The 17,573-nt window shown below is 39.3% G+C and overlaps 1 protein-coding gene across 4 annotated transcripts in view; it reads left to right on the plus strand.

Annotated features, from left to right (window-relative positions):
• Positions 1–6,213: 6,213 nt before the first annotated feature.
• Positions 6,214–17,573, plus strand: part of Cdadc1 (cytidine and dCMP deaminase domain containing 1) — a 59,478-nt gene continuing 48,118 nt past the window's right edge. For all 4 annotated transcript variants that reach the window (XM_076872552.1, XM_076872555.1, XM_076872553.1 and 1 more), the window contains exons 1-2: positions 6,214–6,403; positions 7,071–7,168. In XM_076872552.1, coding sequence (XP_076728667.1) covers positions 6,340–6,403; positions 7,071–7,168 — 162 coding nt within the window. In that variant the 5' untranslated portion in view covers positions 6,214–6,339. The remainder of the gene's footprint in view (positions 6,404–7,070; positions 7,169–17,573) is intronic.

Here is a 17,573-nt window from a genome sequence, read left to right on the forward strand (position 1 = left end):
TCAAATAACTGGTGTCATACAGATCATATTCTCTGGTCATAAACTTTACATTAGAAAGCAATAACAGTAACTGTTTTTGAAAAAAAAATGCCCACTTTACATCTGAAATCTTTTTAAAAAAACATTTCCAAATAACTCATAAGTCAAAGAAATCACTGGGACATTTAATACATTAATACTGATGGATAATGAACTTATGAAATCCTACTTAGATGGAAATTTTATCCTGAAATGCCTATGCAAATAATAACTCTAAAAATTAAGAAGCTAAATAGTCAAATGAAGATGTTATGATGATAAAATAAATGCAAAGAGAGTGAAGAAAAAAATAAACAAAATGTATAAAACAGAAAAAACTATCATAGGTTCATTAAGGAAAAAAGATCATTTTATGAAAAGACTAATAAAATTGATAAACATCTGGCAAAATTTGCCCATAAACAAAAAGAAGTCTAAAACAAATAATATTTGCATTTTAAAAGCAATAGGATTAAAAGACAGTAAAAGAACATTTTGAACAAACATATGTCAATTAATTTTAAAGCCTACATAAACAAATTTTAGAAAAACATATTTTACTAAAAATTGACGAAGAAAAAGTAAGAGTTTGAATAGCCTTTTTATCAATAAAGGAATGTGATTCATAATGAAAAGTGGAAACTTTAAAGAGCATTAAATGTTTTCCCAAGCAAGTTTTAATAAATATTCAAGGAAATAAGTAATTTCAATTCTTCATAAATTCTTTTCTGAGAAAAGAAAAATAGGAAACGCTTCCTAACTCATTTCTAAGACTGGGCTAATCAAGACATCAATACCAAGGAGACCATGATATATTATATGTCAAATTCACTCATGAACATAGATCCAAAAATCTTAAAATAAAATTTATCAAATTTAATCCAGCAATTAATAATACATTATGATCAAGATGAGTCTATCACAGGAATACCAGGGTGACTTACCATTAAGCAATCTATTAGTATGATGTACCACATTATCTTATTAAAGAGAAAAACTACAGTGTTATGGTTTAGATATGAGGTATCCCTCAAAGGCTAATGTGTTAGACAATGCAAGAAAGCTCAGAGATAAAATAATTGGGTTATGGGAACCTTGACCTAATCAGTGCATTAATCTACCTGAATGGATTAACTGATTGGTGACCATAGACAGGTAGGGTGTGGCTGAAGGAGGTAAGTCACTGGAGGTTTGTCTTTGGGGTATATATTTTGTCCCTGATGAGCAGAGCTTTCTCTTTCTCTGCTTCCTGGTGGTTATGTCCTGAGTTGCTTTCCTCCACTACACTCTTTTTCCATGATGTTCTGCCTCACCGTGGGCCCAGAGCAATGGAGACTGTGGGAGACCAACCTTGCAGGTGACTGGGGGACACTCCCTGGCTGGGTGCTGAGGCTCTCAGTCACAGAAATGTGGCACCCTTCCTGGGTGCGAGGGTTGGTGTCTGGAGCATGGGTGTGTCTTGCTACAGCCCCGTGGGTGAAGCTACGCTCACCTGTTTCTTTGTAATATAACTCCTTGCCCTGTTTAGGATAGAATCTTCCATGGAAGTGCCTTGTGTGTGTCCCTTTCTCTTACTGTGCCCTTGGGTGTGGCCTACCCAGGTGTCAGTCAACCTGCTGACAGTGGACATCATGAAGATAGACTCAGCCCCCTGAAACCTGACCCCTTGCCTCATTTGAATAGCTTCTCCTCAACAAAAGGAGTCAGCGCTGCTCTCTCTCTCTTCCTGCAGACCCTTAAGGTCAGAGGAGCCACCCCAAATAAAAAAGTATTTGTGTCTTTTGTGTGGTTATTTTGCGCAGCCCAGTTAGCCCAGTTCAACTGGAGCAACCCCTGAGCCTTTAGTCTCAAGAACAGAAACCCGGCAGGAGACAGCCTACTGTGGACTGAAACCTCTGAAACTGCGAGCCCCAAATAAACCTTTCCACCTCTAAAATGATTCTTGTGAGATCTTTTGGTCCCAGTGGCGAAAAAGTTGTCTCAAACATATGATTGAGACATCTTAATAGATTCAGAGATTGTATTTGATAAAATTCAATATTTATCATGACAATAATTCCAGTAGGCCAGCACTTAACTTTTGTTAAATTGATAAAAGCCATTGACCATGAGCATTTGCTATAATTCAACATCTGATTTATAAAAAGAACTTTGGTAAAGACAGGTATGAATACCCTACAACAAAAATCATAATTGAAAGTTGATTATTAAAATAATTTCTTTTGCCAGGTACAGTGGTGCACACTTGTAATCCCAGCTACTCGAGAGGCTAAGGAAGAATTCCAAATTGGAGACCAGCCTGGGTAACTTAGCAAGACCCTGTCTCAAAACATAAAAAATACTGGGATGTGGCTCAGTACTGGTTAAGTGGCCCTGGTTTCAATTCCTGGCACCAAAAAATAATAATAAAATTTTAAAAACATGCCTACATATATATTTTTGGAGAAAAGTTATAAACCTTTTTGAAAATCATGTTCATATAGATATACCATGTTTGTGAAGTGGAAAACTATCTCACACTTACCTATAAATTCAATATACTTGCAATCAATATGCAAATAAAATTTTTTGAAGAATGTGAACAATAGGATTCTAAAACTTGCATGGGAAATTAAAGGTCCAAGAATATTGAAGACATTTTTGAAGAATAAGTGGGGTTTTTTTGGGGGGGAATATAAGTAAGCCCAGAAACAAACTCATATACATAGAAATTTGACATATGGCAGAAGTTTCAGTGCAGATCGATGATGAAATAGTGTTAGGATAATTGATTATACAAATGGAAAATAAAATTTGGCCCCTATATGTCACGATGGGCAAAGGTGTGACTTATGCAGTCAAGGGGGAGAAATAAAGAATGTCCACACACTTCTGCCCTTTTCAATGTTTTATTCACTGAAATCACTTAATATAATTTTACTTCTTAATCAAGAAAATTACAATACTTAATGCTGGGCACTACAAAAACAATAATCCAGACTGATACAAGCAATAAATACAACTAATTCAAAGCAAACAAATTCTAAGTTAACTCTAAGCACTGCAAACACTCTTAATCATAACAGACTTATTACAGACATTCCCTTTGCATGCTAAACTTATGTGCTAGATTTAAAGTCTTAAGACTTAGATCTTAAGTCCAGCAGATGCATACTTACTCAGACTGCAGCAATCCGCTCAGGAACTGATAAAGGCTTCTTCTGCTGTGGAGGTGACAGCTGGTAAGGAGACATTTCCATTCTTACCAGGCTCAAAAGGCTGGTTTGAGAATGATGAGGACAATGCAGAGGATTAGGCAGATGATGAGAAGAGTTGGATGTCAGACTAGGTCCTCATCAGCCTCTCAGGCTTGTGTGCATCAGTGTCAGCTGGTGAATGTCTGTTCATTTGCTCCAATATTTTTATTAAATTTGGGGAGCTTCTGCTTGCCCTTTGGGTCCCTATCAGTTGTTACCAGGTTTCTCAGTGACATCTTACATCTTAGACAGGACATATGGTCTGGTGGTTTCTGCCCTGATACCCTTCTGACTCTTATCAGTTATGACAAATGACATGACTTCACCCTGACTCTTACCATGGTTGTGGAAAGTGACTTGTTTTTATCAGGCTATACCTAATTGGCATATTGAAGGACTCTGTGGTTTGCCCGGTAAGACTGCAGGTTTATTTTAAGATGGAGTTTTAAAATGGAGTTGCTTAGGCTAAGGCCTAAAGCCATCCTTACACTATAACACAACACACAGAAATGAATTCTACATTCACGAGGCTGAAATGTGAAATCAACAACTTATGACTTTTAAAGGAAGATATAAAAGAACATATAACCTTGAGCAGGAAAAAATATTTTAAAAAGACACATAGATAAAATATCATTAAATAAAATTATTGGTATGTTTGACACATTAAAATAAAGAACTGTGCTCTGAAAGACATCATAAAGTGTAAAAACAAGTCAAAAGGGAGGAAGACTTTTACCAGATAAATACCCAACTGATAATGAATATCCAGAATAATAAGGAATGCTTACTAATCAATAATAATAAAAATTAGATAGGACAGTTAATGGGTATTTCATAGAAAAGAAATATGTATGACTACTCAACATATGACAAGATGTTCAATCTAAATAGAAATCAGGGAAAATAAAACCATAAGATACTACTTTAAATCAACCAGATAGGTGCAGCCAATTTAGAAAGCAGTATGGAGATTCCTTGGAAATCTGGGAATGGAACCACCATTTGACCCAGCTATTCCTCTTCTCGGACTATATCCAAAGGACCTAAAAACAGCATACTACAGGGACACAGCCACATCAATGTTTATAGCAGCACAATTCACAATAGCTAAAATGTGGAGCCAATCTATAGATGTCCTTCAGGGGACGAATGGATAAAAAATGTGGCACATATATACAATTGAATTTTACTCAGCATTAAAAAAGAACAAAATCATGGCATTTGTAGGTAAATGATGGTGTTGGAGAAGATAATGCTAAGTGAAGTTAGCCAATCCCAAAAAAGCAAATGCAAAATGTTTTCTCTGATACAAGGGGGGTGACTCATAGTGGGATAGAGAGGGAGAGTATGGTAGGATTAGATTAATTCTAGATAGGGAAGAAGGGTGGGAGGGAAAAGAAGGAGGCAGGGGATTAGCAAGGTTGGTGGAATATGATGGTCACTATTATACAAAGTACATGTATGAAGACTTGAATTGGGTGTCAACATACCTTATATACAAAGATATGAAAAATTGTGGTATATATGTGTATTAAGAATTGTAATGCAAAAAAAAACAAAGTACATGTGTAATGGCATAAATTGGCGTGAACATACTTTATATACAGATACAAAAAATTGTGCTCTATATGTGTAATAAGAGTTGTAATGCATTCTCACTGTTGTTGTGTATTTAAAAAATAATAAAATCAACAAAAAATAAAATAAATCATCCAGATAGGTACACGTTTATATGTCTTGCCTTTCTTCCATCTTTCTATTTTAAGACAGGGTCTTGCTATGTTGCCCATTCTGGCCTCAAACAAGATTCTCCTGCCTCAGTCTCCTCAGTAGCTGGAATTAAAGACCTGAACCACCACACATGGCTCAGACTGATAAACATTTAAAGTCTGGTGGTACCAAGAATAGATGGAAAAAAAAAAAAGAATTATGTAATAGGCTCCTCTGGAAAACACTTGAACATTTTCTAATAAACTGGACAGTAACCACCCAAGAGTTCTGCTTCCAAATGTGGTCCCTAAAGAAACTCTTGCATATAAACATGAAACATTTTCTTGTTTGTTTACAACAAGTTGTTGAAGCAAGGAGCTGGTCCAAATGTTCCTCCACTCAAATAAATGGTGATACTATATAGTAGTGAAAAATCAATGAACCACAGCCACATCCTCAACACTGAAAAAGATTCTCACTTTAGTTCTTTCAGAATGATGGATTTTCATAATGTTTAACTTTTGCTTTCATAGTTTGAACTCAAGTTTATTTGTGTCTTGCTACACATCCGTATTTCAAATTGTATAATGCGAGATGTTGACAGAAACTGGGCTCTGAGTCACTGTAAAGAAAGGGGCCTAATTCTGAGTCACGTCTAGGGCACTAGAATGTTTCGGCATAAAGCCACAATGCCAGGCTACTCCTCAGATTTTCCAGAGACCACTCGTTTCTCCCTCCTCCCTTCACATTTTTTTCCCAGTTGAAGTTCCTCTCGTCTTCATGTTCTGGATAAGAAACAGAACGTCCCCGCTGTGTTCCGTGGCCCTACAGTCCCCAAGGCCCGCCAATCTCTGATCAGAACAACCTCCTGGGACGCCCAACTCCTAACCCCTTTTCACCCGCTCAGGTTCTCAAAAACCATGACCATGACAAGAGTGGGCTGGTTTCCACTTCAACGCTCCTTGGCTCTCTGAGCCAAATTTTCAACTCTGCACAGCCAGTCGCCTCATCGGTCTGCGCAGCCTGGGACCTCAGGCCAAGAAATCCTCGACTGACTTTATTTCGGCAAAATCAAAAAAACGAAAACCAAAAAGAGACTACAAACACTTTGCAGCCCGGCGCTTCAATCCCACCCGCGGTTCCCGTCCGACCCGCAGCCCAGCGCAGTCGCGGGCCTCGCCCTGACGTCATCAAGGCGCCCGGAAGTAGCCGTCAGGCTGGAGACGTCACCCGGTTGCGCCGAATAAGATCGCTGCTTACCAGTTGCTGGGAGGAGGCTAGAGGGAAGCTGCTGGGTCAGGATCATGCCTAACAGGGAGAGCTTTCCCGGGCAGCAGAGGCTGGTGGGCTTGGGGTGAAAGAAGCAGGGCAGATGCAAAATCTGGAGAGCGCGGGGGCCGGGCGGTCAGTCAGCACCCAGACTGGCAGCATGACCGGTGAGTGCCGGGGTCCCTGCTTCTGCCACCCCGCCTTTGGCTTTGCCTTGCGTCCCTGCCCGGATTGAACTCCGGTTCCCTGCCTCCGCTGCTCGCCTGCCCCGCCGCTCCCGGGTGTCTCGTCCCCTCCGGATCGGCCGCTCCGGCTTCTCAGAGCAAACAAATTCTAAGTCGCGCTCATTTCCCGCGTCCAGCCTTGTTTTCCTCGAAGGACCAAGAGCGAGGACTCCAGGGGCTGAAAAGCCCGACGTTTTTATTTTGATTCCCAAAATAGCCGCGCGTGACGCTTTGCCATTTTTAGTGCAGTGTTCTGCTCACTGCTCTTGAAGCCACCCCTCATCACTGTCCAGAGAACAGCCCGCTCCACCATCACAAGCAAGGACTTGCCCCAACTTTTTTTGGATTGTTCCCATAACTACGTGTATCTGTTGTATTACTTATTTCTGCCGGGCGAGGGAAGAAGAGAATGGGTCCAACTTTGGAAAGTGTCTTGGGAGGTCGCCTCAAGTGAGGTTGTAGCGACTCCTGCCATATAAAAGCTCTCCTCTTGTCCGCTAAACCCCTGCTAAAGCTACTGAGCGAATGCTGCTGTATCTAAGTGGCTTTGAGCTTTGTTCCTATTTTCATCTTTAGTAAAATTCTGAAGTGTTTGCCCTCTGCTTTGTAGGTCAAATGCCAAGACTTTCTAAAGTCAACCTTTTCACTCTGCTCAGTCTCTGGATGGAGCTCTTCCCAGGAGTAGAAGCCCAAAAGCAAAAATCTCAGGTATAATTTGTTTCTGTAGATAGTTTTTACCCTTAGAAAAGTGACCGTCTCAAATTGGATTTTATTGCTCCAGTTGCTGTCACGCTTGAAACCAAAAGTAAGCCTTTAAAACTTCATGATAGTTTGATACTTGTAATTCATAGTGGAAGCAGTTCATCTTTCTGATCTGAAAACAAAATACTCTCTCAGACTGTGCCTTGTTTATCAGGTAATAACATTTATATGTTGGTTTTACCAATATTTTGTCTATAATACATAAATTATCACCCAGTCATATCCTTTTAGTGTTTTGGCTAGTTTTCTCCCACCAAACTGTAAATTGCTTAAAGATGGAGCCCATATCTAATTTTACTTGGCATCTCCTTTAGTTGTTAATCTGTTAATGCATAGTTTATTGTTTCATGTAAGTCTCTTTTTTGGATTTTGAGAGATGATCAAAGTAGGATAGGAAAATATAGTAAGAATAATCATAAAATCCAATATATTGGAAGCTAGTACAGCCTATATCATTCATTTCCTTTTACTTCTTTTGGGATAACAAGGTTCTAGATTCTCATCATTTGTCTCCATGCTTGGAGTGGTGTGGTGGTAAATTCTCACTATTTGGTTTGGTAATTTTTGATGTTTAGTGTTGTCATTAATTTTTTAGAAGGCTAAAGCCAACTTATAAAAACAATTTTATGTTAAGTTAAACATTTTAAGAATTTTTAGAAAGCAGTTAAAAAGGGCAGGGGGAGAAAGGGATTGCCTCTATCTTCTCACCATTCTAAAAACATCACTGTTGACATTTCTCTTTTTTTTCAATATTATTTTAGTTGTAGATGGACACAATACCTTTATTTTATTCATTTATTTTTATGTAGTGGTGAGGATCAAACCCAGTGCTTCACATGTGCAAGGCTAGTGCTCTGCCACTGAGCCACAACCCTAACCCCACTGTTAACACTTTGATACTGTTAACATTTGGATACTTTCTTCCAATCTTTTTTTAAGCATAAGATTGTTTTCTACTCTTATAAAATTGTGATTATTTTCTGCATTGAGATTTTCAAGTTGCCAATAATTCTGCTGAAAATTTGCTCTAGATTTTTTTTTTTTACAGAAAAGCTATAAATACTTAAATTTCCACTTTACGCTTAAGAGGCCATTTAACACCAGCTTTTTATTTTTTGTTTTGATTGCCTTCTTTATTGTGGCTGAAGTTGTGTGGTTAATGCTAGAGATAAAAAGAAGAAAAAAGGGGCTGGGGTTGTGGCTCAGTGGTAGAGTGTTTGCCTAACATGTGAGGCACTGGGTTTGATTCTCAGCACCACATATAAATAAATAAAATAAAGGTCCATCGAGAACTAAAAAAATGTTTAAAAAAGAAGAAAAGATATGGTCCTTATTTTCTAATGTGGAGAATAATCAGGCATTTAAATATTAAGATACAGTTATATGATGGAGCCAAGTACAAAATATAAACGAAGATGCTATCAAGGTTTAGAACCAGGCACAACATGAGGCAGTAAAGGAAGGATTCCACAATGAAGGTAGGATTTATACTGAGACATAAAGAATGAGTAGGCATTTGCTCAAATTGGAGGTTACCATGTAAGTAAGTTTAGAGGAATGAATTTGTGGTCCTCAGCCTGAGAGTGAAGTTGAGTGGAGGATGAGACTATAAATAAGCTTGGGAAGGTAGGTGGGAATCATGTTGTAAAAAATCTATGCATTGGGCTGGGGCTGTGGCTGGGGCTCAGTGATAGAACACTTGCCTACCATGTGTGAGACACTGGGTTCAATCCTCAGCAACACATAAAATAAAGGTATTATGTCCATCTACAACTAAGAATTTTTTTTTTTTTTAAAGATGTAGGCATTGCAGAGGAGTTTAGATTTTATTCTGTCAGTATCAGGATTGTATTTAGGAATTTTAATAGGAAGTAAGGAAATTCATCTCATGATAAAATTGTGCTTTCCCCCCATTCTTATGGGAAATATTTTATAAATAGTAAAACAGTATTTAAAATGTTATACATTGTTATTCTCTATTTCTTAACACCATCCAATACCCACCCTGATTTTATTAATGGTTTTGAGAAAGTTCTTCATTTCCTTCATGAATTTGGAAATTCCTTTATTTTTTCTACTTGTTTACAGCTTAATATTATTTTATAGATATAGAAGATTCCCATACTGTTTTAGATCTTTTTTGCAGATAAAATTTGTATTCAAGAGCCACAATATTAGAAGCAAATGTTTAGAGCTTGAAGACTTTAAACAGCACATTTTAGCTGAGCATAGTGGCACACACCTGAAATCCCAGCAACTCAGGAAGGTTGAGGCAGAAGAATTGCAAGTTCAAGGCCAGCCTCAGCAACTCAGGAAGGCCCCATCTCAAGATGAAAATAAAAAGGGCTGAGGATGTAGCTCAGTGATAGGATCCCCTGTATTGCAAAACAAAACAAAATAAAAAGGTACATTTTAAAAACTGGACTTGTTAGAGGTTGAATAGTAATTTTAAAGAAGCTTTTAAAAAAAAAAATAATATCCAGATTTGATTTGATTTTAATTCTGTTTACACATACATACGCCCCAAAATATATCCTGTGCTGAAATTAAGTTCTTTTTCAACAGACAAGCACAGTTTTATTAAATTAGTGAATAATGATATTTATATTTCTATTAGGAAGGAAGTCATTGGCCAACTAATTACCAAACTTTGTTTGCAAATAATGTACACTCTACCATTTCTTAGCTGTGAAGCCTAAGAAAATAACTGAGATAAGGCTTTCAGTTAGCATGTTGGTAAAAAAAAAAAATAGTAATAATTAAATTTTAGACTTAAGGAACTTCATTAGTACAGGGTTTTATATAACTTTATATCTTAAAAAAGGATCGAATTTATATTTCCATGTTTCCCCTAAAAGTTATGACTTCTTCTTTCATCTGCACCATGGGAGTTTTTTAAAGGAAAGAAATCAGTCTTTTAACTATTTTATTTGGAGTCTTGTTTAGAAAACCGACTCGAACAAACACCTAATCTATTTAAGGTTTTTAAATCAAAGGTCAGACATAGGAATAAGTACAAAGGGCATTGGCATCCAATAAAACAAAACTCATGCTTTAAGAATTCCAGCTGACCTAAAATAGAGTTGACTTGAACATTAGAAAGGTCATCAGTCTTACATCCTCATTCTGACCCTGCCCTGTGACTATTCACTACATTAGTGTCTTCCCAGCTGTGCTCTAGCACCTGTGTCTCCTTGACCCACAGCTGTTGAGGTGGCCTCCACTTCTATTCCTCGCCTACAGGCTTAGGGACTCAGGTACTTAAACTAAGACATCCTTAGGATTATTCTAGCAGTGATAGTTTGGGTTAAATAAGCTTTTGTATGTTAGCTTGGGAACTTGACTGTCATTTTTAACATTATTTATTTAAGAAAATGTGTCTTAAATTTCAGAGAAGCAAATTTACCAAATGTTTAGAAAATCATTTTGGTTGGTTGTCAACTATTTGTTCATCTAATATCAATAAAGTAGAGGTGTATAGTAATTTCATTAGTTCTAATGTCATGACCATTGCAAAGAAGCAAGAATGACAGCATGGAGAAGGGGTGAAATGAAAGGGAGTACATTGTGCTCCACTCTTTTTTTTTAATTGTATAAATATAAACTTAAGTCTTAATCTACATAAAAAAAATTTTAAATCATGCTTTTTTTTTTTTTTTTTTTTTTTTTTTGGTACTGGGATTTGAATCCAGGAGTGCTTTACCACTTAGCTACACACCCAGTCCTTTTTATTTTTTATTTTAAGACAAGGTCTCAGTCAGTTGCTGAGACTGGTTTTAGTCTTGCGTTCCTGCCTCAGCCTTCCAAGTAGTACATACCACCAAGCACAGCAGAAAATCATAATATTGAAACAATAGGAATATAGCTGAAGTTTATATATCATGAATGTTACCATCATATTTATACTTGTAGAATGATACCCATTTTTTTGCCTTATGTATTTATTTATACCTGGGATTGAATCCAGGGTCACTTAACCACTGAGCCATACATATCCCTTTTTTATTTTGTATTTGCTTAGGGCCTTGCTAAATTGCTGAGGCTGACTTTGAACCTGCGATCCTCCTGCCTCAGCTTCCCAAGCAGATTATAGGCGTGCACCACCACAGCCAGCACACCTGATACTTCTTTACCAATTACTATAGTATATTTTATCCATCTGAATTGCCCATAGTCTTTATAGGGTTGAGTAAGAACTATTGAGAAAAAAAGATATTCTTTAAGCTAAAATAATATTCTGTGTTTCACTTTTGCCATATAAAGTAAGTTACAGAAGCTCCAAGATACAATTTGACATGTGATTGTATTAGAAATACTGTTTTTGACACTTCTACCAGCCTTTTGTCTTTTTAAAAAAAGTGTTCTTATGAGTTACCAAAGTAATATATGTTCATTATATTATAAAATGGGCAGAAGCAAAAACAGTTCCTCACAGTTCTACCACCTAAAGACTTCTAACTTTTTGTTTGTTTGTTTTCGTTTTCTGCTTCTCAATCTTTTCTGTTTCCTTTATTCATTTGAAATCATTTAGTTCTGGATTTTTCCCTTTTCATTTAATGTAGGAAAATATGTGTAATATTGCATTGGGGCAGCAACCATGTCTAATATTTTTAAGAGTAGCCAAGGCTTTTGTAGCCAGCATGCCTGGTCCAGATCCTGGCTCCATTTCATGCTAGTTGTGTCTTTGGATAAGCTGTTTTACTTTCCTCATCTATAAAGTGGAATGGTACTTAATACATACTATTTGGGGTTTGTATGGGAAATGAATGAGGTAGTTCATTCTCAGTAGTCCAGTGTAAAGCTTTTAGTGCTCGGTACATATTATGTTATGTACTATATGTTTTTATTATGATTTTGATAAATTGCATGTCAGTTATAAATTTTTCCAGCCTTAGTGTATTAACTTACAACCATTTCCACACATAACTGGCGTCTGAGTTTTTCTTTGTTGTCAGATATTTACACCATTTATGGGGGTACTCCTTAAGAATTATTTATTGAGATAAACATTGAGTATAAAAACTAAGAATTATGGGCTGCGATTGTGGCTCAGTGGTAGAGCACTTGCCTAGCACGTGTGAGGTACTGGGTTTGTGCTGCACTCTGGCTGGGCACAAAATAACCGAGCCACCACACAGCCTTGTAGATTCAAACAGCCACTCTTTATTCCCGAACTCTCACCGACACTCTACCCACACTTCCCGTGAACACACTGCCTCCACCCGGCTCCTTGCCCCAATTCTCTCAGAACCCCATGGGAACTCCAAAGGAGCAGGCCCCTGAGGCAGCAGGATACACCCTAATCCCAGCAGGATCCACCCTAATCCTGGAGCCACCCTATTCCCAGCAGGATCCACCCTAAACCCCCCCCCCCCCCCCAGCCACCCTAATCCCTGAGCAGGGTCACCTTTCAACCCAAAATGCCATGTGTCATTCCTACTTGGCTATGGCTCTCAGCAGGTTTAGTCCTTAGCATCACATAAAAATAAATAATATAAAGGTATTGTGTCTATCTACAACTAAAAAAATTTTTTTAAAAATTACCAGAAGTACAACAATAGTTACTTAGTTGGTTTTTTTGTTTTGTTTTGTTTAAGATTCCAGTCCAAATTAAGAAGTGATTGGGAGGGAAAGTAATTGTTTATGAGTTATATGAGGGTAACACAATTAAAAATTATGTAGTAGAAATCAAACACTCTAAAAATGGCTATTATATAAAAGTAATTATTTCTCTCACTGGTTCATAATTTTTCATTTTAGTTTAAGTTATACTTATCTAAATTATTGAAGATTACCTTAAGTATAAGAATTAGAATAAATGCTATGAATTACTCTCAGATTTTGGGCTTTACCTTTCCATTGACTCTTTTTAGTCATAGTTCTTTATTTATGCCCATCTCTTTGTAAGAAGAAATATGTCCATTATGCTATTGGTGGAGCTGAATGTGGATGGCATGTTATCAGAACAAAGTTACCTTGTCAGGTATGAAGTATGAAAAAGCTTTCACTTTTATTCTCAAATAACTTTCTCTCTCTCTTTGGAAAGAAAAAAAAAAGAAAGAATTAGAATGACTGCAGCCAGCTGCAGTTGTCACACACCTATAATCCCAGCAATTAGGAGGTTGAGGCAGAAAGATCACACAAGGCAAGCCTCCCCAACTTAGTAAGATCCTGTTTCAAAATTTTAAAAAAATAAATATAAAAAGGGCTGTGGATGTAGCTTAGTGGTAAATCAAACCTGAGTTCAATCTTCAGTACCATAAAAATAAATAAATAAGAAATAGAATGATTACATTGTTTTCTCATTTTTTCCCTATATATTTCATATTTCTCTCTCCCAGCTCTTTCCATTGTGTCCTTTGGTCTGTTATTTTTATGCTAAAAAATACTTTTCCAGAACAGGACAGAGTCAGTATAGCATTATAGATAAGATAGTGGGTTTGGGGCTAGATTCTGGCTTACCCCTTTATTAACTATGTGACTGGAGTTGACTTATTTAATCTCTCAGCCACAATTTCCTCATTTGTAAAGTTGAGAGAATTAAATGAAAAAATTTAGAGACTAGTACATGGTGAATACTCAGTAGATGTTTGGTACCCTTATTATCACTTACATTTTTATCACTGCTACTATCAGCCCCAGCCCACAATTCACTTCCAGCCCCATCACTTCCTCTGCTTCCTGTTTTGCTTAAACAGAAAACTTATTCCCAGGACTTGTATTTTGGTGGTATGGCATATTGAACCCAGCGGTGCTCTACCACTGAACTATATTCCTAGCCACCCTCATCTTTTTTTTTTTTTTTTTTTTTTTTGGTACCTAGGGATGTTTAACTACTGAATCACATTCCTAGCCCCTTTTTTTTATTTAGAGACAGAGTCTTGCTGAGGCTGGCTTTGAGATCTCCATCCTCCTGCTTCAGCCTCCCCAGCCACTGGAATTACAGGCATGTGCTACAATGACTGGCCCCTAACCCTTTTTATATTTTTTTTTGGGGGGGGGATGAATTTTTATTTGGGCTTCTCACAGTGGTTAGAGCCACTCTGTCTTCAAAACAGTCACAGCACAGGAAATGCGTCACTGAGACTGCCCAGAAAAATCTGACCAGCTGAATCTTATTGCTTAAAATACACATATTCACAATAACTGATAAATGGTGATGTGCCTCACACAGGAATGTGTTAGCGGGCTGGGGATGTGGCTCAAGCGGTAGCGCGCTCGCCTGACATGCGTGTGGCCCGGGTTCGATCCTCAGCACCACATACAAACAAAGATGTTGTGTCCGCCAAGAACTGAAAAATAAATATAAAAAAAAAGGAATGTGTTAGCATTTGCAAATCTTCTGACTGTAGCACCAAACCCTCCACCAATCCTTTCCTTCTCATTCATCTGGAAAACCAGGCTCAACCTAGTCTCTCTGACCCCCTGACTATTCCTTCAGTTCCCTCTCTCCTTCTCTGAGCAGGAAGCCTCCAGCAGCCGTGGCCAACCGCAGCTTACTAGTTAAACCCAGCTTGGCCACTGTGCTTCTTCTCAGGCCTTCAGGGTAAGATGCTTCAGTGAAGCCAACAGTCAATACTCAGACCAGCTCCCCGCTGGGGAAAGAAACCTAGAGGGTCTGATTCATCCATTTGATCAGTTAAATGCAGAAGGATTCATTTTGGTAAAACTTGTTCTCCTTGGAGACACTTCAGTGAGTTGTCTGTGATTTCCAAAGGAAGGTGGAAGGTAGGCATCTGAGGGCTGCTGTGCTGTGGCACCCCTCTGGCCACACGCCAGTCCGCCTGTGTCCACTGAACTCAGCAAAGGAAGGACTGGGCTGTGGCACCGTGGAGTCTGCCAAAGCCTCCTGGCAATTCTGGGCAGGCTGATGTCTGGGCCACAGCAAGGCCAAGCTTGTCACTGAATAACCAATCAAGCTTCTGTCTGGAATTCCACTTTTGCCTTCTGTCCCAAATGGTTGTGGACACCCTCTGGGGGCTGAGACTGAAGGCAAGGAGTAGCGGAGGGAGGCAGACAGGTTCAGAGCACGCTTCTATTAACAGGGACAGGACACGGCCTCTGAGCGTCCACGGAGCAATGTGCAAATTGCAGTGATGACCAGAGTGGAACCTCTACCTCGAGCACAGTATTTCAGGCAAACACAGGGGGGCGCCGTCGACAATGCTGCCAAATACACTCGCGTACACAGTCAGACGTTTGTTCGGTAAACAGTAAATGCATAAAATAAATTACCTTGAGAGGGCCATGTTTGCTTCAGACGTGTGGTTAACGTGAGCAGGATGGCTGCCATTCAAAGTATCTTCACAGGAACACGGGGTGTGGGGCTTACACACACGAGACACACACACACTACAGGTCATTCAAAGTCATCATCTACAGACTTCACTTTGTTCGACATGAATTTTGGTTCTGTGGAATCCAAACAGACACTCATTCACCTCACATCCTTGGATTTCTCTCTCTCTCTCTCTCTCTCTCTCTCTCTCTCTCTCTCTCTCTCTATATATATATATATATATATATATATATATATATATATATATATATATATATATATTTGTTGTTGTTGTTGTTGTTCCTTTTTTACTATAACATCAATGCTTAGCCTGAATACCATCATTCAAAAGTGGGAGAAGAACCAAACTTTTCATATGAACAGGGATGGATGGGGAATGTTAGTTTCAGCTGATTGCTTTCTCCTTTCAGAGTTTTCCTATCAAAGCTCAACTGGTTGTCCAAAACCAGATGACAGTAATAAGGATCCTGTGGTCCTTCTGGAGGCTGCCTCCACCTCCCACCTAGGCCACCAAAACTCCTTACATAGGTTACAGAAAAGTGAGTCATCTGACCCCAATGGGCTAGGGACAGGGAGAGAGCATGAGAACCACAGATAACCAAGGGATTTCTTCCAAGTGGTCAGTTTAAAACAAACAAACACACAACAACAAGAGACTTATTCAAAATCAAAGAGAAAATACTGTGTGAGAACCGGACTACAGGGCTGCTTTTCCCAGGACCCACAGCTTCCTCAGACCCTCTGTTCATAAGAGTACAAGGAGATACAAAGTCCTGCAGACCATGTGCTAGGGATGGACAAGGACACTGGTCACCTGTGGGCACAGACCAAAGGGCAGAGATGCAGGAAGCTGCACTTCTCTCCACTCCCAGATTTAGGGCCTACTGCTCAGAGCTAACCCACTCCAAGCCCACACACAAACATCTCCCCCTGGCTTAACTGCAGCCACATTCGTGGAAGGCTAACCTGGGAAAGCACAAACTTCCCTTGTCCAGAAGAGAATTCTTGCAAGCCCACTGGTAAGGTTCTTGTTTCTAGCTGGCTTTTGTTGTATGTTTTTTTTTTTTTTAACAAAGAAAAGGCAGTCTACTCTTCTACACCTGAGCCTGCTGGGAAGAAGGGGCCCCTCCAGCATGCACAGTGGTACATTTTCTTGTCACCTGGAATTTGAGAGATCAACAAGCCTCCTACCAACCTGTCCACCAGCTCTCATCCTCCCACAGAATCAGCTCAACTCTGGCTGTGCAGACACTGGCAGCCACAGCTGACAATCCCTAGGCCTCTGTGGCTTCCTTCTTCAACCAGGGCTAAGAAGGGTTGCTTCTGCTGAACTGAGACACAACGAAGTCCTCTTAAACTAAAACCAGAGCATAAATCCACTACATCACCAAGAATCTTCACAGGACACAGTCCCAGTCCCCTTCTTTGGGGGCTTTAAAACACATCTCTCTGACCAAAGCAGGTAGGTGAGATATGAGTTGAAAGGGGGGAAGAAGGGGATGAGGAATGAGTCATGGAACCAACTTCTCAGCCCTCCACTGCCGCAGTCTGTCTGGGCACAAAATAACCGAGCCACCACACCTCCTTGTAGATTCAAACAGCAACTCTTTATTCCCAAACTCTCACCGGCACTCTACAAGCACGTTCTCGGAAAATACACTCCCTCCACCGAGCTCTGCGTACCAATACTCTCAGAACCCCGCGCGGGCGCCTGAGGCAGCAGGATACGCCCTATTCCCAGCAGGATCCACCCTAAACCTGGAGCCACCCTAATCTAGCAGGATCCACCCTAAACCCGGAGTCACTGTAATCCAGCAGGATCCACCCTAAACCTGGAGCCACCCTAATCCCTGAGCAGGGTCACCTTTCAACCAAAAATGCCATGCGTCATTCTTACTTGGCTATGGCTCTCAGCACTCCACAATACTGGGCTTTTGTGAGGGAGAGGCACCCACACCCCAAACTGTACTTGGAGACGTAGGAAAAAGCAGGAGAGAAGGGAAAAAAAAGTGGCTGTACCACTTCCTCTGAAAGTCACTTAATGCTTCTCTT

The sequence above is a fragment of the Callospermophilus lateralis genome, chromosome 12, assembly GCF_048772815.1.
Source record: "Callospermophilus lateralis isolate mCalLat2 chromosome 12, mCalLat2.hap1, whole genome shotgun sequence".
NCBI classification, from domain to species: Eukaryota; Metazoa; Chordata; class Mammalia; order Rodentia; family Sciuridae; genus Callospermophilus; species Callospermophilus lateralis.